The sequence below is a fragment of the Phascolarctos cinereus genome, unplaced genomic scaffold (genome assembly GCF_003287225.1).
Source record: "Phascolarctos cinereus isolate Bilbo 61053 unplaced genomic scaffold, phaCin_HiC Scaffold_726;HRSCAF=1367, whole genome shotgun sequence".
In the NCBI taxonomy this organism is placed as follows: domain Eukaryota; kingdom Metazoa; phylum Chordata; class Mammalia; order Diprotodontia; family Phascolarctidae; genus Phascolarctos; species Phascolarctos cinereus.
This window is the reverse complement of record NW_027556098.1, coordinates 23,653,766-23,675,302: the sequence shown is the minus strand read 5'-3', so window position 1 is coordinate 23,675,302 and position 21,537 is coordinate 23,653,766. Positions and strand designations below refer to the sequence as shown.

At 36.1% G+C, this 21,537-nt stretch overlaps 1 protein-coding gene across 4 annotated transcripts in view; it reads right to left on the bottom strand.

The window, feature by feature from the left end:
• The window catches only part of ZBED1 (zinc finger BED-type containing 1), a 356,755-nt gene that overhangs the window by 311,311 nt on the left and 23,907 nt on the right, over positions 1-21,537 (bottom strand). Inside the window, exons 3-4 of one of the 4 annotated variants that reach the window (XR_002325749.2) lie at positions 7,631-7,777; positions 2,668-2,900 (exon numbers count right to left, since the gene is read on the bottom strand). The exons of 2 other annotated variants lie outside the window; for them this stretch is intronic. Coding sequence is in view for 1 of the 2 variants with exons in the window: in XM_020992741.2 (XP_020848400.1) it covers positions 2,895-2,900 (6 nt within the window). In the remaining variant the exon portion in view is untranslated. Of the gene's footprint in view, positions 1-2,667; positions 2,901-7,630; positions 7,778-21,537 lie in introns of those variants that run through there. One more of the 4 variants, XM_020992741.2, reaches the window with a different exon arrangement.

The following is a 21,537-nucleotide window of genomic DNA, read 5'->3' as shown; positions in this document are numbered from 1 at the left end:
AAAACAACTCTGAGGTACCACATCACACCTATCAGATTGGCCAACATGACAAAACAGGAAAATGATAAATGTTGGAGAAGATGTGGGAAAATTGGAACACTAATGCATTGTTGGTGGAGTTGTGAAATGATCCAACCATTTTGGAGAACAATTTGGAACTATGCCCAAAGGGCTACAAAAATGTGCATATCCTTTGATCCAGCAATAGCACTTCTAGGGCTATATCCCAAAGAGATCAAACAAATGGGAAAAGGACCCACATGTACAAAAATATTCATAGCAGCTCTTTTTGTGGTGGCAAAGAATTGGAAATTGAGAGGATGCCCATCAATTGGGGAACGGCTGAGCAAGTTGTGGTATCTGAATGTAATGGAATACCATTGTGCATTAAGAAATGATGAACAGGTTGACTTCAGAAAAACCTGGAAAGACTTGTATGGTCTGATGCTGAGTGAAGTGAGCAGAACCAACAGAATTTTGTACACATAACAGCCACATTGTACGATGACTAATATTGATAAACTTAACCCTTCTCAGCATTACAAGGATCTAAGACATCTCCAGAGGCCTTGTGATGGAAAATGCTATCCACATCCAAAGAAAGAACTATGGAAGTTGAATTGCTATCATTTTTCTTCTCTTCTGTTGAGTTTTGTTTCCTCTTTGTAATAGTTCCTCCTATTGGTTTACATTTTTACTTACAACTTCACTAACATGAAAATACGTTTAACAGGAATGTAAATGTATAGCCTATATAAGATTGTGTTCCATCTTGGGAAGCGGGAGAAAAATTTTAAATTCAAAAGCATATAGAAGTGATTGTTGATAAATCAAATAAACTAATAAAATTAAAAAAAAAATAAAAACTCCTCCAAGCTGAAAAAAAAAAAGAAAAACATGGAAAGACTTGCACTTATGAAGGAACATGTTATTCACCCTCAGAGAAAGAGAGGACAAACAAGTATAGTAGAGTCTCACATAGAGACATATGAATGCATATGTCTATATATGATTACAGATATCTAGGTATATGCATGTGTATGTAAGTGTACGTGTGTGTATATATGTGAATGTGTATTTATATGTATCCACGCTTGATGGGGAGGGGGAGAAAGAGGAAGGGGGAAGAAAAGAACAAATTAAAAAGTATGCAGCAAAGAAAAAATAAAACTTAGAAAGAAGCAAAGATGGACAGTTCTGAACACAATATGTAGTATTTATTATATAGGCTTTCTTGAAATGGAAATTTATTGCTATATATTTTAAATCTCTTACATTCTGTTGCACACATGGTAATTTTTTTTCCTTTTTTATTTTGCATTTAAGTTTATAGTATGTTTTTCTTTCTTATTATATATTTAAGTTTTAGTATTTAAGTTTAAAATAAGTTTTTATAAAAGATCCAGCATGACTCAAATGAAATAATATGAGAAGATACCCTCACGTCTCACCCCTTTCTGAAGGTGAGAAGTCACATGGGTTAAACGTTGCACATTTTCAAATTTTTTTTTAATGTATCAATAATTGTGGTTTTTTTCCTTTAAAAATTATATTTGTTATATGAGATGGCTTTCTGGGAAGGGAAGAAAGGATACTAAAGGTGACTATGATGATGTAAGAAAAAAAGAAATCAATAAAAGCTAATTTAAAAACAAACAGATCTTACTTTTTGTGATAGTTTAAGACAGTAAGTCTTAGCAATAGAATTACTGGGTCAAACTATATGATCAGTTTTATGACAATGCACATTACCATACTGCTCTTCAAAAACTTCTGTTATCAGTCTGCAATTCCCATCAATAGTACATTAGAGTTCCTGTTTCCTCACAGCCACAGTAATATTGAATTTTATAACTTTTTTTTTTACTATTTTTGCCATTCTAAGCGGTTAGAAGGTAGTATTTTAAGGTTACCTTGGGTTGTATCTTTATTAGCTAATTTGAGTATTATGACATGTGGTTCATAATAGTTTATATTCCTTCCTTGCTTTTTTTAAAATATATCTATAAACATCAACTCAATCGTTAGTATTCTCTATGTTAGATCCTTGCTCAACGACCAATAAGTAGATATGCAATCGAAAGAAATAAACTGTATTAATATTAACATTTAATCTATAAATGAAACCAAAAGACCCAAGGAAGTTGCAGCTAAATGAAAGGACAGCTTACAGAGTTTTCTTGGACAGGTAAGCAAAGTGGGTGATGGAAGTGATTTCGTCATGTGTCAGAAAAGGCAATAAAAATATAATTTCAAGGTTCACTTGACCATCTCCCTTTGCAATATTCACAATGGTCATAAGCAAAAAGATCACCATAACAATTAGTGCTGTTAATGTTCCAACATCTGTTACAAAAGATGAGAGATACAAAAGTTCTACATAAAATTTGACAAGCTGCTCTAGATCAAGTAAACAAATAGGCTGATATTCAGCAATGTTAATGCAAAGACAGGTAAAGGGGAGGGTGGTGACAAAATATGTTTAAATACAGGGATATGAACTAATCCTGTAATTCCCAGATAAGGAAACTCCCTCTACTAATGCAGGTCAGCACCCTCTCTGAAACTCACAGTTTTAGAAACCATAGACCTAGAGCAGTGGTGCAACCTCAAATAAAAAAGGCTCTCTGAAGGACATGTTTTGACTTAGAAAAAGACAAACAAATATAATGTTGTATTGTATTTTTATTTATTTTGTTAAATATTTCCCAATCACATTTTAATGTAGTTCCAACAGCATTTGAGAGTATTGCTGCTTGTAGGCCTCAACTCTGACATCTCTGGCTGGAGCACTACGAGGTGAAATGGACTTGCCCCAAAGTTCTCATATCTGGTATGTGTCGGAGGAGAGGACTTGACCACAGGTATTCCTGGATCCATGGTCAGGACTGCATCTATTTCTATATGAAGTGATAAAAAAGAAAAATCAGAAGAACCAGAAAAGTGTACACACTGACTAACCACACAAGTGTGTGTATATATATGTATATTATTCATTTTATATATATGTATGTATATATACACATATACACAGTTCTGCAATGCACACATGCCTACATATATATATATATATATATATGTGCATATGTGTAAATGCATATACACATAATATAACATTCATATATTGTATAACATATTATATATTTAGTATGTTTAATGTTATATAAATATATTAGATATATTTATAAACATAATGCTAAATATGTATGCAAATATATAAAATATAGCATATTACATATAAGGTTTGTTTTAATGTTTATGCATTTTATTATATATAATATATACACGTAAATAGACATATATGTAGATATATAAATACACACATGAGGGAGAGAGAGGGAAGGAGGGAGAGAGAGGGAAGGAGGGAGAGAGAGGGAAGGAGGGAGACAGAGAGAGAGAGACAGAGAGAGAGTATGTAGAACCATGCCACAGGTAACAAAATTCAGACAGACTTCTGAGTCTTTCTAGGACAGCTGGTGCTGCCCCTGAGATAGCCATCCCTCATTCTCACCACATGACAATCCAATCTTCTTTTGTAATCATGTATCTCCTGGAAGATCTCTTTTTTACCTCTCCTCGAAAACAATGGCAACATATTTTCATGTACGCCTTCCTACATGTATCTTACATATATTTCTACCTTCTTACATATATTTCTCCATTGCCTTTTGAATCACTGGCAAATACGATTCTTCAGACATTGTAGTGTTCCACTGCTCATAGCAAGAGAGTACCACCAAGGGACAGCTATGTCAAAAAGATGTGCATTTGTGTCAGGGAGTATCATGAGGTCATTGAAATTTCCCAAACAAGATCAACTTCATTCTCTCTGTCCTATCCAATTCTAGGCCCAGCTCATTGTCCACCAGCCTTGCATGTCCTATACAGACTGATGGACTAAAAAAAAATAAATTGTCTTCTAAAATGGAATCCCTGAACACTCCGTTTTATAGACTTTGTTCAACTCAAACTGCAGTACCTGTACTACACAACTTATCACTTTAAAATATTCTACCTCATTCTCAAATTCAATCAACCAATAAAGACTTACTAAGCATCTATTATGTGCCAGGCATATTTGGAATTTAGGGGATGGGTTCAATGTGTAGTATACTAATTTAAGCTGTGATGGTTTGGTATCCATACATGTTCTATAGATTATGAGATGTCCAAGAGTAGTGGGGATTTGAAGAGGTGATGAGAAGGCAAACCTTCTATAAATTCACAAATCCTTCCACCAACATGATAGAAGATCCCAGTATTTTATTCCCCTGCCCCAGCGTAGCCACTAAAAAACAAAATTCTGATATATTCTCAAGTGATTTATGAGTAAGTACATAAATTTATTCTGGAAGCCACACATCATCAACTTCCCAGCAATATATCAGTGACTAACATTTGGTATTTATGCATTTTTTTTTGCCCACAATGATACTCTACTGAATAAACAAGGTAGTGAATGCTTACACTACCACAAAAATAGTCATGGCTCATTTGCCCATAGCCTAAAGAGGAGTGGGGGAGGGAAGGAAGGAAGGAAGGAAGGAAGGAAGGAAGGAAGGAAGGAAGGAAGGAAGGAAGGAAGGAAGGAAGGAAGGAAGGAAGGAAGGAAGGAAGGAAGGAAGGAGGGAGGAGGAGGAAGGGGAGGAGGGGGGAAGGGAGGAAGAAAGAATTTCTGCCCTATTTTTTCTACTTTGGTTTGATTTTTTCATAGGGATCTTCAGATGGACAGCTAGAAACTCTGACTTTTGGAAGATTCATATAACCATAAATTTAAGCCCACAGTGGTAAATATGTAACAATGATAATGTAATATGAAGGAAGTAAGAGGTAGGGTCTAATAATGTCTAAAGTTCTAGACTTGGAGTCAGAAACACCTAGGTTCAAATTTTCTCTCTGATTGTATGACCTTGGGCATGTCTTTATGTGCCTCATACAACTATCTAGGACTTTTGTACTAAGTAACATAACAGACGGTTTGAGATCTGCATTAATGTGAGAGTTTCCATACAGGGAGCTCCTCACACTAAGAGCACAGATCTTTCACACAGAAAGGAAATAGAGATGTAGGTAAAATGGCATTAATTCATTCAGATTGCATCAATGTACTTATTTTAGGCTGAAACTATACAAGTACAGTAATATTATTATTATTTTCTTTTAATTTTCAGACTCTAGGTTGGTAAATATTAGTAAGAGCAATTTGTATGTCACACCTGAACTAGTTTTTCAATCTAGCATTGTAGAGAAAATACTGCTGGACTAGAGCCTGAAGACCTGCCATTAATAAGTTACTTCTCCTTTCTGGGATTCAGTTTCTTCATTTGAATAATTAGAAGGGCCATGACAATCTTTGAGATGCTTTTCAGTTCTTGTGTTTTCTAATTCTCTAATTCCATATGCTCTAATTCAATTTATGTTTTATGACCACATTTCTGACATGGTGACACAAAAATACCTCAGTAGGAAGTAACAAATAGGTGATGTTTCCTGACCCTTAGTTCAACTTCAGCCCTTCAAAAAGATTTTTTTTAAAAAGGAAGGCTTCCTGTACTCCATATATGTGATCAATCTAGGTAATGTGAAATTGAGAGAGTTTGGGGAAATTGGTTACATAGCACCATAAGGAAAACTAGATGGGCAAACTAAGCAGTGATCCCCAGGTGAATGCATTTACTAGAGTTAAAACAACTCACTAGGCAAATGACTATAATATCAAAAGGAAAAAAAAAGCCTCCAAGAACAGACCGTTTAGCCCTAGAGTCACAGTACAGCCTGAAGGAAAGCAGAAAACTGGGGAACAAATTTTTTAGACAACTTCTCAGATAGAGATCTTATATCTCAAATATATAGAGAACTTTGTCAAATTTATAAGAATATGAGTCATCCTAAATGATAAATTCAAAGGATATGAACAGCTGGTTTCTGGACTGAAGAAATCAGAGCTCTATAGCATCTTATGAAAAAATGCTCTAAATCATTATTGATTACAGAAATGCAAATTGAAACAATTTTGAAGTATCATCTCACACCTGGAGGGGACGTGGAAAAAGTGGACACTAATATTAACACTACTGATCGAACTGTGAACTGATCCAAACATTTTGGAAAGCAATCTGGAACTATGTCCAAAGAGTTATAAAACTGTGAACACTCTTTGACCTAGCAATACCACTATTAGATCTGTTTCCCAAGGTAATACAGGAAAAAGAAAAAGAACTTATATGTTCTAAAATATATAGCAGCTCTCTTTGTAGTGGCAAAGTACTGGAAATTGAGGGGATGTCCATCAGTTAGGGCATGACTGAACAAATTGTGGAATATTACTGTGCTATAAGAAATGATGAGCAGGTTGATTTTAGAAAAAAAAGGAAAGATTTGCATGAAATAATGAAGAGTGAAATGGGCAGAACCAAGAAAATGTTGGATACAGTAACAGCAATATTGCTCAAGGAATAACTGTGAATGTCTAAGCTATTGTGGGTATTATAAATATTTACATCCTATAGAAACAAACAGTAATCATGACCCCTCAGGCCAGGTCCCTGAAGCACCACAGCACTGCCATAGGAGTTAGCAGAAAACCAAAGGGCAAACTCAAGACCAGCATGCCTACCTCTTTCAGTTGGATGAATGAATTTTTTATTCTAGTACTAACAATGACAAATAATATGAAGAGAGTGTTTTAAAGTTTGCAAAACACTTCACATAAGTATTATTAGTCCAATTTTATAGCAATTAGGGCTCATTCAGATTGAGGAACTTACCTGGATCACATAGCTAGGAAGTACCAAAGACAAGATTTGAATCTATGTTTCTAGACTCCAATTTGCAAAAGCATAAAAACTCTTCTTTGTAAAAGCATATCTTCCACAGTGGTTTCAGATTCGTAAAATAGATTTAAAACATCATGCGCCAAGCACTCAATACAAGGGGCTCCACAGAAATATTTTTTCTTTTCTTATGGGCATAACAATTTAGAAATTTGATGAAGAATGAATCCAAGTCATGAAAAGCCAAAATGAGTCTGACTAATGAAAAGAGATTAAGAGAACTTAAGAGGCCAGATCTTTCAGGTATACCAGTGATATGGTATAAAGCATATACTTTCATACAATCCCGTAACAGTTTACACATTCCAAAGAATTTGCCACAATGTGTTTGTCTTGGACAAAAGGTATCTCTGAAGATGGGGCAGCTAGATGGCACAGTGGATAGAGCACTGACCCTGGAGTCAGGAGGACTTGAGTTCAAATGCAGCCTTAGACACTTGAAACTTACTAGCTGTGTGACCCTAGGCAAGTCACTTAAGCCACTGCCTTGCCAAAAAAAATAGTATCTCTGGAGGATACACATGGTAATCATTAATTTTAGAGTCTTTTCCCCAAATTTCTGGCCCTTACTTCTGCGGCAAATCCAAGAGAAGTACAATGTAATAGGGGCTTCGTAATGTGGATTTTTATTTTTTTTAAGAGATCATCTCCCTCTTACCCTGGCTGGAAGTGCAGGAGCTACTCAAGGGCCCAATTTCACTGTTAATCACGGGAGCTCTGACCTGTTCATGTCTGACCTGGGCTAGTTTGTTGCTTCTTAGGCAACCTAGAGGCCCCCCAATCCCCAAAGGACTCACCATATTAATGCCAAACAGTGTAGACAGTATTGGCTGAGCCTATTGCTGCTCAGAACTCTGGAGCTCAAGAGATATGCCAGCCTCAGCCTGCTTTGTAGCAGGACGATGTGTATCAGATCTGCCTTAACATGGATTTCTATAGCAGCTCTACAGAAGAGAGAAGGGGGCATGAGAGGGTCAACATAAGTACAGAAGAGACACCTTAAGAGATAAAAAAGAAAAATTCAAAGAAACATTTGAAACACCTAAAAGATTAACAAAAACAAAACAAAAAAAGAAAGTACCACTCAAGCCAAGCTTCCTTCCACTATTCAGATGTGTCATTTAAGGAAAGTAAATACATAGGGAGTAAAATGCCAAATCACATTAAATCAAATTTAAACATATTAAATAAGAGTAAAATATATTATATTTTAAAAAAAATAGGCCACTCAGACCCCAACTTTAAGTTTTATATGTCCCCACCCTCCTTCCTTTTGATAAAATCACACTATACAGTATTGGTGATTTTTTAGCATCCTCCAGAACAATCATTTCCACTTTCTAAGGCTCAAAACAAGCAAGAAGGGAAATATAGAAAATACATATATTAAAGAAAATGTTTTCTTTACAAGTACAAAAAGCTATTTTCCAGCTTTGCTCTTATTGGTTTGTTTTTTTTAAATCAATCATTTTTTATTACTACATGGTAGGCATTTCCTCTGGGGATACAAGTACAAGGTTTGAAACAATCAGAGAGAAGGACATGCATAAATGCACAGAGTACAATTGTAAAAAGAACAAATATAAATATATGAAAAGTAGTTAAGTACAAGGTAGCTGCATCAAGGGGGGATGGGGGACGACACACTATAGCAACAGGAAGATGAGGAAAGGAAAAAACAAGTTCAGTGTCTTAAAGAAATTAATGAGTCTACTAAATCAACAAAAATATGGGTTTGCTTTTTTTTAATCCTACTACATGCAATGCATGGCTTTTGAAGAGATAGATAAATAAGATGGCATCCATCACTGCCCTCTAAGAGCTTACAGTCTAGTAAATTCTATTCTCTACTTGGCATTAAAAGTCCCTCATAACCTACCCCACCGCCCCATTGCCACTTATCCAGTCTTCTTACACTTCCCCATCATAATCTCCAATCCAGTGACACTGGCCTCCTGGCTGTTCCTCAAACAAGACACTCCATCTCTCAGCTCTAGACATTTTTCTCTAGCTGTCTTCCATGCCTATCCTCCTCATCTCTCATCCTCATCTTCCCTGGCTTCCTTCAAGTGCCAACTAAAATCCCACTTCTACAGAAAGCCTTTGCCTGCCTCTCTTCATTCCAGCATCATTCCACTGGTTCACCTGTTTTCAGTTGTGTCTGACTCTCTGTATTCCCAATTGGAGTTTTCTTGGCAAAGACACTGGAGTGGTTTGCCATTTCCTTCTCCAGCTCATTTTACAGATGAGGAAACTGAGGCAAAAAGCCTTTGTCCAGGGTCACACAGCTAATAAATGTCAGAGGCCAGATCTGAACTCAGCAAGATGAGTCTTCCTGACTTCAGGCTGGACACAAACCACTGTGCCACCTAGCTGCCCTTTCCATAATTAGTTCCTATTTATCCATATATAGCTTGTTTTACATAGGTTTTGGTTGTTGTCTCCCCTATGTGAGCTCCTTAAAGGCAGGGACTGTCTTTTGCTCCTTTTTGTATCCTCAGTGCCTAACACTGTGCTTGGTACACAGTATGTACTTAATAAATGCTTACTGACTAATGAATGACATGCAATGTTAGAATCACAGATATAAAATGGGAAGAACCCAGAGAGGTCATCTAATTCAACAAAGTCACACATGGTTCCTTTCCACTCTACCGCACTGATGACACAAATTCAAGTATGATATAAAGAGTACTATAAATTCGAATAAGGAAGAAATAATTCTGGTTATGAGATTTGCCAAGATTTCGTGGTAGAGAGAGTGTTTGAGTATCATGATTTTAGGCTGTAGATATTCTTGTGGGATGGAGCAGTTTAGATGTAAAAATCAATGTAATCAAAAGAGTCAGAGGCAGGAATGTACAGGGGTGAATAGTCCAGTCTGGCTATATAAGACAGTAAATGGGTTGGAGCAGTATGAGTGAAATGGTGAATGTAGTTTTGGGCCAAATTCTAGAAGGTCTTGAATGGCAAGTCCACAAATGGGGACACTGAGGAGACGATGAATGCCAGAGAAGCTGAAAAGGCAGAGTTAACAGAATGAGATTACCAACTGGACAGGGATATGAAGACAAAGTGAGCCAACAAAGAAAAACAACTAAGAGAATGGTGAAGAAACTCAGAAAAGGAATTGGTTTCAGGAAAGATATATCATCGATGATAAAGTGAGGTTTAAGCATGTAAAATGTGAGATACCATCAAGATGTCCAAGTAGATAGACAATAGGAAGTTGGAAATTCCTATCTGGAAATCCAGAAGACAGTTAACAGCAATGTAGAACTCCAAGATTTCAAAACCCAACATGACATAATTTCATTGATTTTGGTGATGCACTGCCAACCAAAAGTTCCTAAAAGAAAAATCAGATAATGACTACTACCATTTATATAGGCTTTGAGAGAACAGTTAATTTTCAATCTGACTCAGTCCTCTGGAATGAATAAGGCAGGGCTGGAAGAGGCAACAGTGAGGCCATCGTGTATTGAAAATAACAGTATTAGTGGAAAGACAATAAACTGGTCTAGAGAGTTCTCAATTCAAGAAGGAAACATGCTAGGGTGAAGCTACCACCAAGGAAGAGGAAATTAAAACAATAATCAGGAATTAATTTGCCCAACTATATGCCAACAAATTTCACAATCTTAGTGAAATGGATACATATTTGCAAAAATATAAATTGCCCAGATTAACCAAAGAGGAAGTAAAATACTTAACCCCATCTCAAAAAAAGAAATTGAACAAGCCATTGATGAACTCCCTAGGAAAAAATCTCCAGGGCCAGATGGATTTACATGTGAATTCCATCAAACATTTAAAGAACAATTAATTCCAATACTGTCTAGACTATTTGGGAAAACAGGTGAAGAAGGAGTTTTACCAAATTCTTTTTATGATACAAACATGGTGTTGATACCTAAACCAGGAAGAGTCAAAATAAAGAAAGAAAATTATAGACCAATTTCTCTAATGAATATAGATGCAAAAATTTTAAACGAAATACTAGCAAGTAGATTGCAGCAACTTATTACAAGAATAATACACTATGACCAGGCAGGATTTATACCAGGAATGCAGGGTTCAATATTAGGAAAACTATCAGCATCATTGAGTGTATCAACACCAACAGAAACCACATGATCATCTCAACAGATGCAGAAAAAGCTTTTGATAAAATACAACACCCATTCCTATTAAAAACACTAGAAAGCATAGGTATAAATGGAGTATTTTGTAAGATATCTTGGGGTTTAGAGGCCAGATTTTCTTTTTAATTTTCTATTTTTTTTTCTCAAGAAGGTGGGACAATTTACTCTTTGTCCTAAACAGTTTTCATTTATAATTTCTTGAAGTATAGCTCCGAAAAAACAGGCTTTAAGAAAATCCATTGTGGCTCAACTAGAGCTACTGCCTATGCCTTTAAATACAAATCACTCTGGCTTTCATTAAATGGCCAATAATGGGCCTCCATCTAAGCTTCCAATGCTCACTGTTTGGGTTTTCATGGCTTAGAGTGAGCCAAGTAACAACTGACAGTCTTCCCCTCCCAAACTGATACTTTTGTGAGGGTAAACTAGGCCACCTTTTGTCTCAATTCTTAACCTAGCCTTTGGTCATTGAAGGTGCATTGCTTCAGACAAACTGAGACCTGAGTAAGACCTTAATTCGAAAAGGTCAAGGCCACCCACTGCATCCTGGGCCATCACCTATCCTCTTGTCTTGACTCTGGAGGAAAGAGATTACTGCATACAACTCTGTCTCACTTAAACCCAATTTACTCAAAAGCAAGTCAAGACATCACCCTCATGATGTTACTGGTCCTCTTTGAGGAGAAAAGGCAAACAACAATTGTTCCACAATACCAGACTGATAAAACACCAAGTTCAGTTGGTTCAGTCCCAAATTTTGAAAGTAGTTCCTTAAACTACTTTCTTCTTCAGGAGATAAAGATTTGACCTAAACTAAAAAACAAAAAAAAAAGTTTTGCTGTCTTTTCAACTTTTAGATTTCTTTTTCATTAACTGCAAAGTGCTTTGAGTATTCTGATGTGTAGGTACACAGTGCAATCAAATATTCAACATAGATTACTAGGAGAAAAACTCAGCAATGCGTTACTCTGAATATCAATTCAACCAAGTTAAAAAAAAAACTGTAAGAATGAAAACAAACGTGTTTAGATTCTAAAATAATATGCTAAATGGTGTCTCAGGTCACAGACACATTACTTTAACATATTCTCAAACCAGCAACTGAATGGTTTGGCATCTATCTCCCTTCCATCTTCTGATTATTGCTATATTCAAATGCTCAAGTGAAATACAGGTGCACAAAAGTATCATATTCCACAGTGCAAAGAGCTGTAACTAATTTGCTGATTGCAAATAGCTGCATTGGCAAATTTTAAACCAGCTAAGTAGAGCATATTGAATGAGTTGGTGAGGAGTTGCTGACAAATCATTGTGTCAGAGCTGAATAGGGATCATAGCTCTTTTCCCCTAAGAAAAATTTAACAAACTCAAATTTAACAAGTTGGAACCTTGATTCGTGTTGCATTTTTATGTTTTACATGAAAGACCAAGGCTTGATTTGCTTTTTTGAGTCAAAGCAAAAAAGAATATCTCACTAAACGAAGGTAGGAAGTAATAGACCAGAAGGACTGCATGTGGGCACGTCCAAGACACCAGATTCAAAGATAACAAGAAGGTAACAAGATGACATTTCAGCAAGGCCAGTGTCAGCATTTTGCTATAAATGAACGGTCAAAAGCATATTAGTTTCTGCTCTGAAGGGACTTAGATTCTACTGAAGCACCATACTCCCCTGTTCCATGTCTTCTCTACTACTTAGTGTCCCCCACCCCGCAGACCAGTAAAACATCACTGTTGCCAGTCTAATAATCACTGGACCCAGACTACAAAAAGCATTTTGGCTACCGTTAAGTTAAGCATTGTCCTCAAGATACTTCCCAAGCCCCATTAACAAAAACTACAACAATCAACCAAAACAAATAGAAAAGATAAAAGCCACAATTCCCCTTTTAGCTGCATGGCCACTACTAATCCAAGGTTTGAAACTCTCCAGCTTTTGAATTCTTAGCTCTTTGCAGGCAGGAACTATTTTTTTTTATTTTGTCTTTGTATTCTGTTCTATTTCTATTCTATGCAAGACAAAATGCCTCTAGAAAGGTCAAGAATCTACCCATGTTGAAAGGATACCACATTGTAATCCTGTTTATAATCTACAATGCCTGTTCCCATGATTCCCTTACGATTCTTCTAGATTCCCTTTGGTGAGAGGGGATATGGAGTCACATTTCAATAAACTGGGACTGCCTGGCACAGTGGGTAGAGTACACAGAGCCAAGAGGGGTTCAAATTCATCCTCCAACATGTTTTTGTTGCTTGACCCTTATGTCACTTAATTTTTCTGAGGCTCATTTCTTCATCTGTTCAGAGTCTTAAGAAGAATAAAGACAAGGTACTATTGCCTGTTTCCTAGTGAATACTAACAAACTGAGGCAACTTACTTTGGATCAGGAAAAGATATAAGACACACCACATCACAAAAAGGACAGTGATGTTTGTTCATGCATTTATCCATTCACTCAGTATACATTTATTAAGGACCTACTATGTGCATAGCCCTGTGGTTCTCCTGGAGCTTACAGTCTAGGAAGAGAAAGAGACATAAATGTTGATAACTAGACAGACAATATCTCATGACACATGCATTAAATGTCTGCAAAACAAAGTACAACGTATACTGTGAAGTCGAAAGTCTATCACCTACTGAGAGAACCAGGAAAAAGTACCAAGAAAGCGGAATTTCAGATGGACTTCAAAAGATGAACAGAGATTTCCGATTAAGATGACTACATGAAAGGTTATGGAGAAACCTTATCTCTCTCCCACATAAAGCTGATCAGATGTCTAAATATAAGCCAGAAAAAAAAAAGATAAAAAAGAGCATAATAAATCAAAAGCAAGCTTCTGGATCCACCCGGATCCAGAACTACATAAAAAACTCTCTAGAAGCTCTGGAGGTAGAAAGAAAGATCTTGCCAAGAAAACCAGCCCAAGAACAGGTAAACCTAAAAAACGGCAGAGTTAGGAAGAAGAATTAACCAAGAAACCCACAGTCAGAAGCCTGACCACAGGATATTCTAGAACTAAGGGACCAATGAGATAGCATATGAGTATTAAGGTCACACCAAAAAGAGACATCTGGCAAAGAGCTTAGAAAGAATTCAAATTGGTTAGGAAAAAAATGGACCAATATTCATAACCTGACAGGTAAAAATGGCTTCCATGCCAGAGAAATATCAGGTAGGACTCCTGTCTATATAATCAGCAATGATCCTAGAATTCATACCCCAGTGAGTTCCATGGCTATACCTCAAGAAATTACATAAGGTATAAATACTAGGATCATTGAACATATAAGACTATCTTTAAGGGTAGGCAGTAAACCCATTATTTTATCATGATCACCCACTAGCATTCTTTAAGGTGGTAAAAGTAAGTATATTGAGAAAAAAAAAAACAAGATACAATTTATTTCAGCTTTCAACATACTTCACTCAAAGTTCCACATTAAAATCTAGTAACGAAATAGAGGTACCATGGAAGTGGTAGAACAGAACTGACTTAAAGGCTACAAAGTAAAGGGATAAACAAATATTTCCCTGAGCAGACATCTATGAAAAGTGGTATACAAGAACATGAGATTTAGCTAAAGTGAGAAGGAACTTAAAAAGACTCCAATCCAGGGACTGCTACATTGATCATGCTCATTTACTATTTTTATTACTAGAGTAGAAGACAATAAAATCTCTATGGACTACTCACTATTATGTGACAGGCATCACAGGCTTATAGTGCTGGGGTTAAAATGGACCAAAGAGACTATCTGGTCCCACCATTTTAGAAATGAGAGTTCAGAGGCCTAGGGAGCTTAAGTGATTTGCCAAATTGTTTAACACAGACAATAAACATTTCCCTGCTTTTGACCCCTGTCCTACAATGCAAAATCATAGGAACATAAGATTATGCTGAAAGGAATCTAAGAAATCATATAATTCAACCCCCAAATTTTACAGAAGATACCAAAGAATAGAGATTAAATTACTTGTCAAGGTCATACAATTTAGGAAGTGGATTCAAACCCACCCAAGTGATATAACTACAAACCCTGTATTCTTGCCAGTATACCAAAATAAATAGGTCCTTGAAGTAGGGATGGCCAAGGAGCCCACCAACTGGCTATGGGAAGATAGGTAGAAGGGCTAATTTGAAGAGAAAGGTCTATAATAACTTATTCAAAAAAATGCACAGAAGGAAAAAAAAAGAAAGGGCACAGAGTATATAAATATGTATTTAATATTTTTCTACTCATGTTTATATGTGTATATACACATATACATATATTTCTTCTCATACTCAAAAGGTTATTTATATATGCATATATGTAGCTATATATATGTATATACTCTATTTGTATCCCCTCCTTGTCACTCACTATATGTTCTAGTCAAATTGGCCTTCTTACTGTTCCTCTCAAAAACCTCCCAGCTCCTGTCTCAAATGCAGCCAAGTGGCACAGTGGATGGGCTTCTGGGCCTGAAGCTAGGAAGATCTGGGTTGAAATGTCTCTGAGATATTCTAGCAATGTGCACACAGGTAAGTCATCTAACCCTTCTAAACCTCGAGTAACTCTCTAAGACTGTAAGTTACTGATGAGTTACACTGATGAAAGGAATTCACAAATGAGTAAAGTCACATGCCACTGATGTAAAAAAAAAAAGGTGAGGAGAGAAGACCATTTCTGAAAGCATCACCAGGGAAAAAGTCTTAGAAGTGAATGATGTTATCTGAGGTGGAGGATGGTCCCTGCTCTAATTCCTGATGTTGGCTCAAAACAAATAAAGTGCAATACTTTTCATGGCTTCTTATAACACGCACTTACACCTTCCCTGTTTCTAAGAATCTGTTTTGAGAGTCAAGTGATACTAATTGAATATTGCATCAGCCTAGAAATATAAATTTAGCCTAGATATTAACGTGTCCCATTACTTATCTGCCAATGAGGTCTGGACCTACTCCTTCACTATCTCATTTTGAAAAGGTTGCTCAATCCCAGTTAAATTCTTTTAAGCAAAACTTTAAATGAGGATTCTTCCCCAGTGCTTTCAAATAAGCTGTTTTGGTTTTTTTCTCTAAGTAATGACATGTAGGAAAACAAGAATAAACTGAAAAAAATATTTTATTCCTAGGGAATCAAGCAAAAAGCTACTTGAAAAAATAAACAACTTTAGCAAAGTTGCAGGATATAAAATAAACCCACATAAAATCATCCACATTTCTATATATTACTAACAAAACTCAACAACAAGAGATAGAAAGAGAAATTCCATTTAAAGTTACTGTAAACATTATAAAATATTTGGGAATCTACCTGCCAAGACAAACTCAGGAACTATATGAACACAACTGCAAAACACTTTTCACACACATAAAGTCAGAACTAAATAACTGGAAAATTGTGGGTAGGCCGAGCTAATATAAAAATTACAATTATACCTAAATTAATTTACTTATTCAATGCCATACCAAACTATGAAAAATTATTTTCTAGAGCTAGAAAAAAAAATAAAATTCATCTGAAAGAACAAAAGGTCCAGAATATTAAGGGAATTAATGAAAAGAAATGCAAGGGACAGTGGCCTACCTGTATCAGATCTTAAATCGTATTATAAAGCAACAATTATCAAAACTACTTGGTACTGGCTAAGAAAAAGAGTAGCGGATCAGTGGAATAGGTTAGGTATGCAAAACGTAACAGTCAATGACTATAGTAATCTACTGTTTGATAAACCCAAAGACTCCAGCTTCTGGGATAAGAACTCAATATTTAACAAAAACTGCTGGGGAAAACTAGAAAATAATATGGCAGAAACTAGGCATAGACCAACATCTTCTATCGTATATCAAGATAAAGTCAAAATGGGTACACAATTTAGACATAAAGGCTGATACTATCAGCCAATAAGGAAAGCAAGGAATAGTTTATCTGTCAGATTTATGGAGAAAGGAAGAATTTAGAATCAAACAAGAGATAGAAAACATCATGCAATGCAAAATGGATAATTTTGATTACATTAAATTGAAAAGTTTTTGCACAAAGTCAACGCAATCAAGATTAGGAGGAAGTAGAAAACTGGAAAAGAATTTTCACAACCAGTGTCTCTGATAAAGGCCTCATTTTCAAAATATATAGAGAACTGAGTCAAATTTATAAGAATATAAGTCATTCTTCAATTGATAAATGGTCAAAGAATATGAACAGGCAGTTTTCAGACAAAGAAATTAATGTTATCTATAGTCATTTGAAAAAATGTTCTAAGTCACTATTGATTCGAGAAATGTAAATCAAAACAACTCTGAGGAACCACATTATCAGATTGGCTAACATAACAAAACAGGAAAATGACAAATGTTGGAGAAGATGTGGGAAAATTGGAACACTAATGCATTGCTGGTGGCATTGCGAACCGATCCAACCATTCTGTAGAGCAATTTGGAACTATGCCCAAAGGGCTATAAAACTGTGCATACTCTTTGACCCAGTAATACCACCTGAGATCACAAAAATGGGAAAAAAGACCCACATGTACCAAAAAATATATTTATAGCAGCTCTTTTTGTGGTGGTCAAGAATTTGAAATTGAGGGGATGCCCACCAATTAGGGAATGGCTGAACAAGTTGTTGTATATGAATGTAATAGAATACTATTGTTCCATAAGAAACGATGAGCAGGCAGACTTCAGAAAAACCTGGACTTACATGAACTGATCCTGAGTGAAGTGAGCAGAACCAGGAGAACATCGTACACAGTAACAGCAGCACTGTGTGATGACTGACTTTGATAGACATAGTTCTTTTCAGCAATTCAAGGATCTAAGACAACTGCAAAAGACTCATGATGGAAAATGCTATCCACATCCAGAAAAAGAACTATGGAACCTGAACGCAGATCAAAGCATACTATGTGCTCTCTCTTTTTTTTGTTTGTTTTTTCCTTCTGGTGGTTCCTCCCATTGGTTCTAATTCTTCTTTACAACATGACTAATATAAAAATATGTTTAATATTAATGCATATTTAGAGCCTATATCAGACTGCACACCATCTTGGGGTGGGGAGAGTGAGAAAATTTGGAACTCAAAATCTTATGTAAATGAATGTTGAAAACTAAAAATAAATACTTTAAAAAATAATATCTTATTCAGATACAGGCTGAACTGAATGACACCCAAAAGCCTTTCCAATTCTCTGCCTTTCGTGGGAGTTCTGCTTTTATTACAGGTCATTCCTTAAATTTGCTTGGCAATAAGAGACTGCATACCACCATGATAATTTAACAGAGACTCTGCAGCCTCAAGACCCTTTATCGCCGCTTTAAGCAACAGTAAATTGTCCTAAGGAATATTCAAAGGAAAAAGGAGATGAATATTTCCAGAACCCCCAAGGAGTCATTTCTAGAGAAAAAAAATTCTAAGGGGCTCTTGGTTCATTCCATGCAGTCATGGAGTAGTGAATTTAGAGGTGAGACCTTAAATGGCATACATTTATCTTGGATAGGTTTTATTCTTCTTATTCCTCCACTAAAGTCCTACCCAGATACTTCATAACTGTTTCCTGGTGACCATGAGTTCTCAAAGGCTGTTATCAGTGGAAAGTAAGCTCTAGTAGGTCCTATCAAGCAAAATGGCTTCAATTATGGGCCCAGGGATGGATTGTATGACCACTGTCCAAGTACCATCCAGCTCAGTTCCGAGAAGCTCATCATTTATTTCATGGCAATAGGAACTGTTTCGGACCCAGCAACTCTCCAGGGTCAACTACTAAGTCACAGAAAAGATGTAGTGTATGGAAGCTAGAATTACCAGACCTTGGAATACTTAGAAGAAACCTGAGAGTTCATCTAGACCAATCTCTGGGCCTCTTTTTACAGAAAAAGAAATTTAGGCTAAGACGGACATTTTAAATACATAAAATACAATACATAGGATTACAAAGAAACCCCATTACACTAAAATAGTTATATTTTTCTTTAAAAGTTTACAGACCCTTGCTCTGAGATTATAAATTGCAAAACAGTCAATGATTGCATTGGTAGATGGAGTTTCCTCACTGGGAGTTCCTTATAACAATGATAGGTCCAAAACAGATAAACAAGTATCTAATAAACTAGTATCTATAATGCTCCTTCTTGAAAACTACATATAGGAGCTACAAAAGTGACAAAGGCAAGAACTGTGAAGTTGGATGTGGCTTATTTATACAATTTCTTCCCTTATAATCATGGCATCACAGACAAAGCTATTTAACCCTGTGTCTATTTACCATCTACCTCTCCAATCTGTCCTAGCATTAACTTCTAATTAACTACCTTCTGCCCTCTAATATCACCTCTCCTCAGCCCTAGATATATTAGTGATTTTCACTAGTTCATCCTGAAATATTGCTTGGGAAACAACAGGAAATCACAAGGTGGGGAAAAAAAATCTCCTTGCCATACTACAGAAAGCCAGGAGTTCCTCATAGTTCTAGTGCTCTCCTACACAAGCTTAGAAAATACTTGCGCTCTCTTAGTCAAGGAACTCTTCTGAATCCAGAAACACTAGTAATTAAGGTTACCTTTCATCGACGAACCTCATCTAGGAAAATTTGTTGCTGGATTCCATGCACTGCTTTTCCTTTTAAGTTTTTATTTTATTCTGTTTATTATTCTCTTGATCTTACATCACCTACATTTCTTCATGTATCCCTCTCCCTCCCCAGTAGCCATGTATTATAACAAAGAATTAAAAAAAGAAGGGGTTGGGGGAAAACAGTTAGTTAATACTAAACAATATATCAAAAGTCTGAAACTATGTACAGTGTTTCACAAGCAAGGTCTCCCCCACTTCTCCAAAAGGGGGAGGTTCCTTTTTTATATCTCTTCCATTCATTTATTATTTTCAAAGGATATGTGTGATTCCCCACTACCAATTCTCAGCAGTGGTAGGAGAATTTGCATTCTCATACCATCCCCAGGCACTGCTACAAATTCAGAAATTTTCAGTGGTTTATTGGCGGGGGAAAAGGAGGCTAAAAAGGACCAGTATAGATCACCTCAATGACTTTTAAAATGACATCCAAGGACCACTGGGGATCAAAATACTAAAGTAAAATGTGCTGACATCTGCATAATGTCCCCAATCAGAACAGAAAGGAAAATTGGAATAGAGAACAATTATTTATCTCTAAATGACTTTGGAAGCTGTGCCTTGTAAGTAATTGACAGAATTACTATGCTGCTACCATCTTGAGTAAAGAGAGGAAAACAGAAATTATGTACGATGGTGAGGGCTAGGAAACAACAGTGGGGAGGAGATGAACCATGGAAATCCTCTGAAGGAAACCAGTACTGACAGTGTGAAATGATGGTCTTTCTTTTTCCACTTACCATTCATACTTTGCTAAGCCTTCTTCTATAACTCTCCATCTTCAGTTTGAAATAGTTAGGTACCTTAAAATAAAGCTGGCCAGCCCAAAGGCCAGGGCCATGAGTGGGATGCTAATGGAACAGCAGGAAAGGAAGTGGATATTTTGCAGTATCAAACAGGAAAAGATGCTACAGGTGATCTGAAAGTTACCTGCCCTGATCCAGAGATGCATAAACCAATATATTTAAGAAGCACCTATTCTCAGTTCAAGTGAGAACCTGAATTAACACGAAAATGGGTAAAATAACATGAAGATATTTTTCCTCAGAGGTAAGAGATAAGAAATTCTACCATACTTTCAAAGAAAAACAATTTGAGAAACAATGTTACTGAATTAAAATTAAGTACATAAACAAAAACAATCAGAATTGAAAATCATTAATGTTCAATTTTCAAGTAAAACTGGTTTGGGCTTCTTGAGAAGCAATATCTAATTTGTCTGCTTTTGGTATTCAGTGACCATATTGGTCAACTGTTAGAACAGATGAAAATAATTTCTTCATTCTATTAGCAATTTATCTTGTATTCTGTAAGACATACATAATTTGCCCATGCATGTGCAGACACATGATGATTGTAATGTTTTTTAATTCACAGAACTGACATGTCATTTCCCAGTTAAGAATGAGAGAATAATTACAGGGTGTCCCAAAAGCCTTAGTAGAATGTTAAGCTAACAAAGCTGCACTAAGATCTCTATATGTCAATACACACTAGCCTTGAAGTGAGAAATTAAACAGACATATGTCTTGAAGAGGCAACTGCTATTTTGAATGCTGATTAAAAAAAATGAATAATTATATTTAAGCATCACTATGACCATATAGAGAAGAAACTAGGCAACCAATGCTCTTGGAAGATCACAATATTAGAACTCCTAAAAGAAGTTTTACATTGCAGGAATGGAGATGGACTAAAACAAGCCTACGTTTGAAAGGAAAACCATAGTTCTTGTTTAGATAAGGGAAAGGAAGAAAACAGTAATAAAACTAAAAGTTAGAGCTTGGAAAGCAAGTGGACAGAGAGACAAGAGACCTGGGTTCTAATATTGGCTCTGTCACTAACAAGCTAAAAAACTTTGGGGGCAGCTAGGTGGCGCAGTGGATAGAGCACCGGCCCTGGATTCAGGATGACCTGAGTTCAAATACGGCCTCAGACA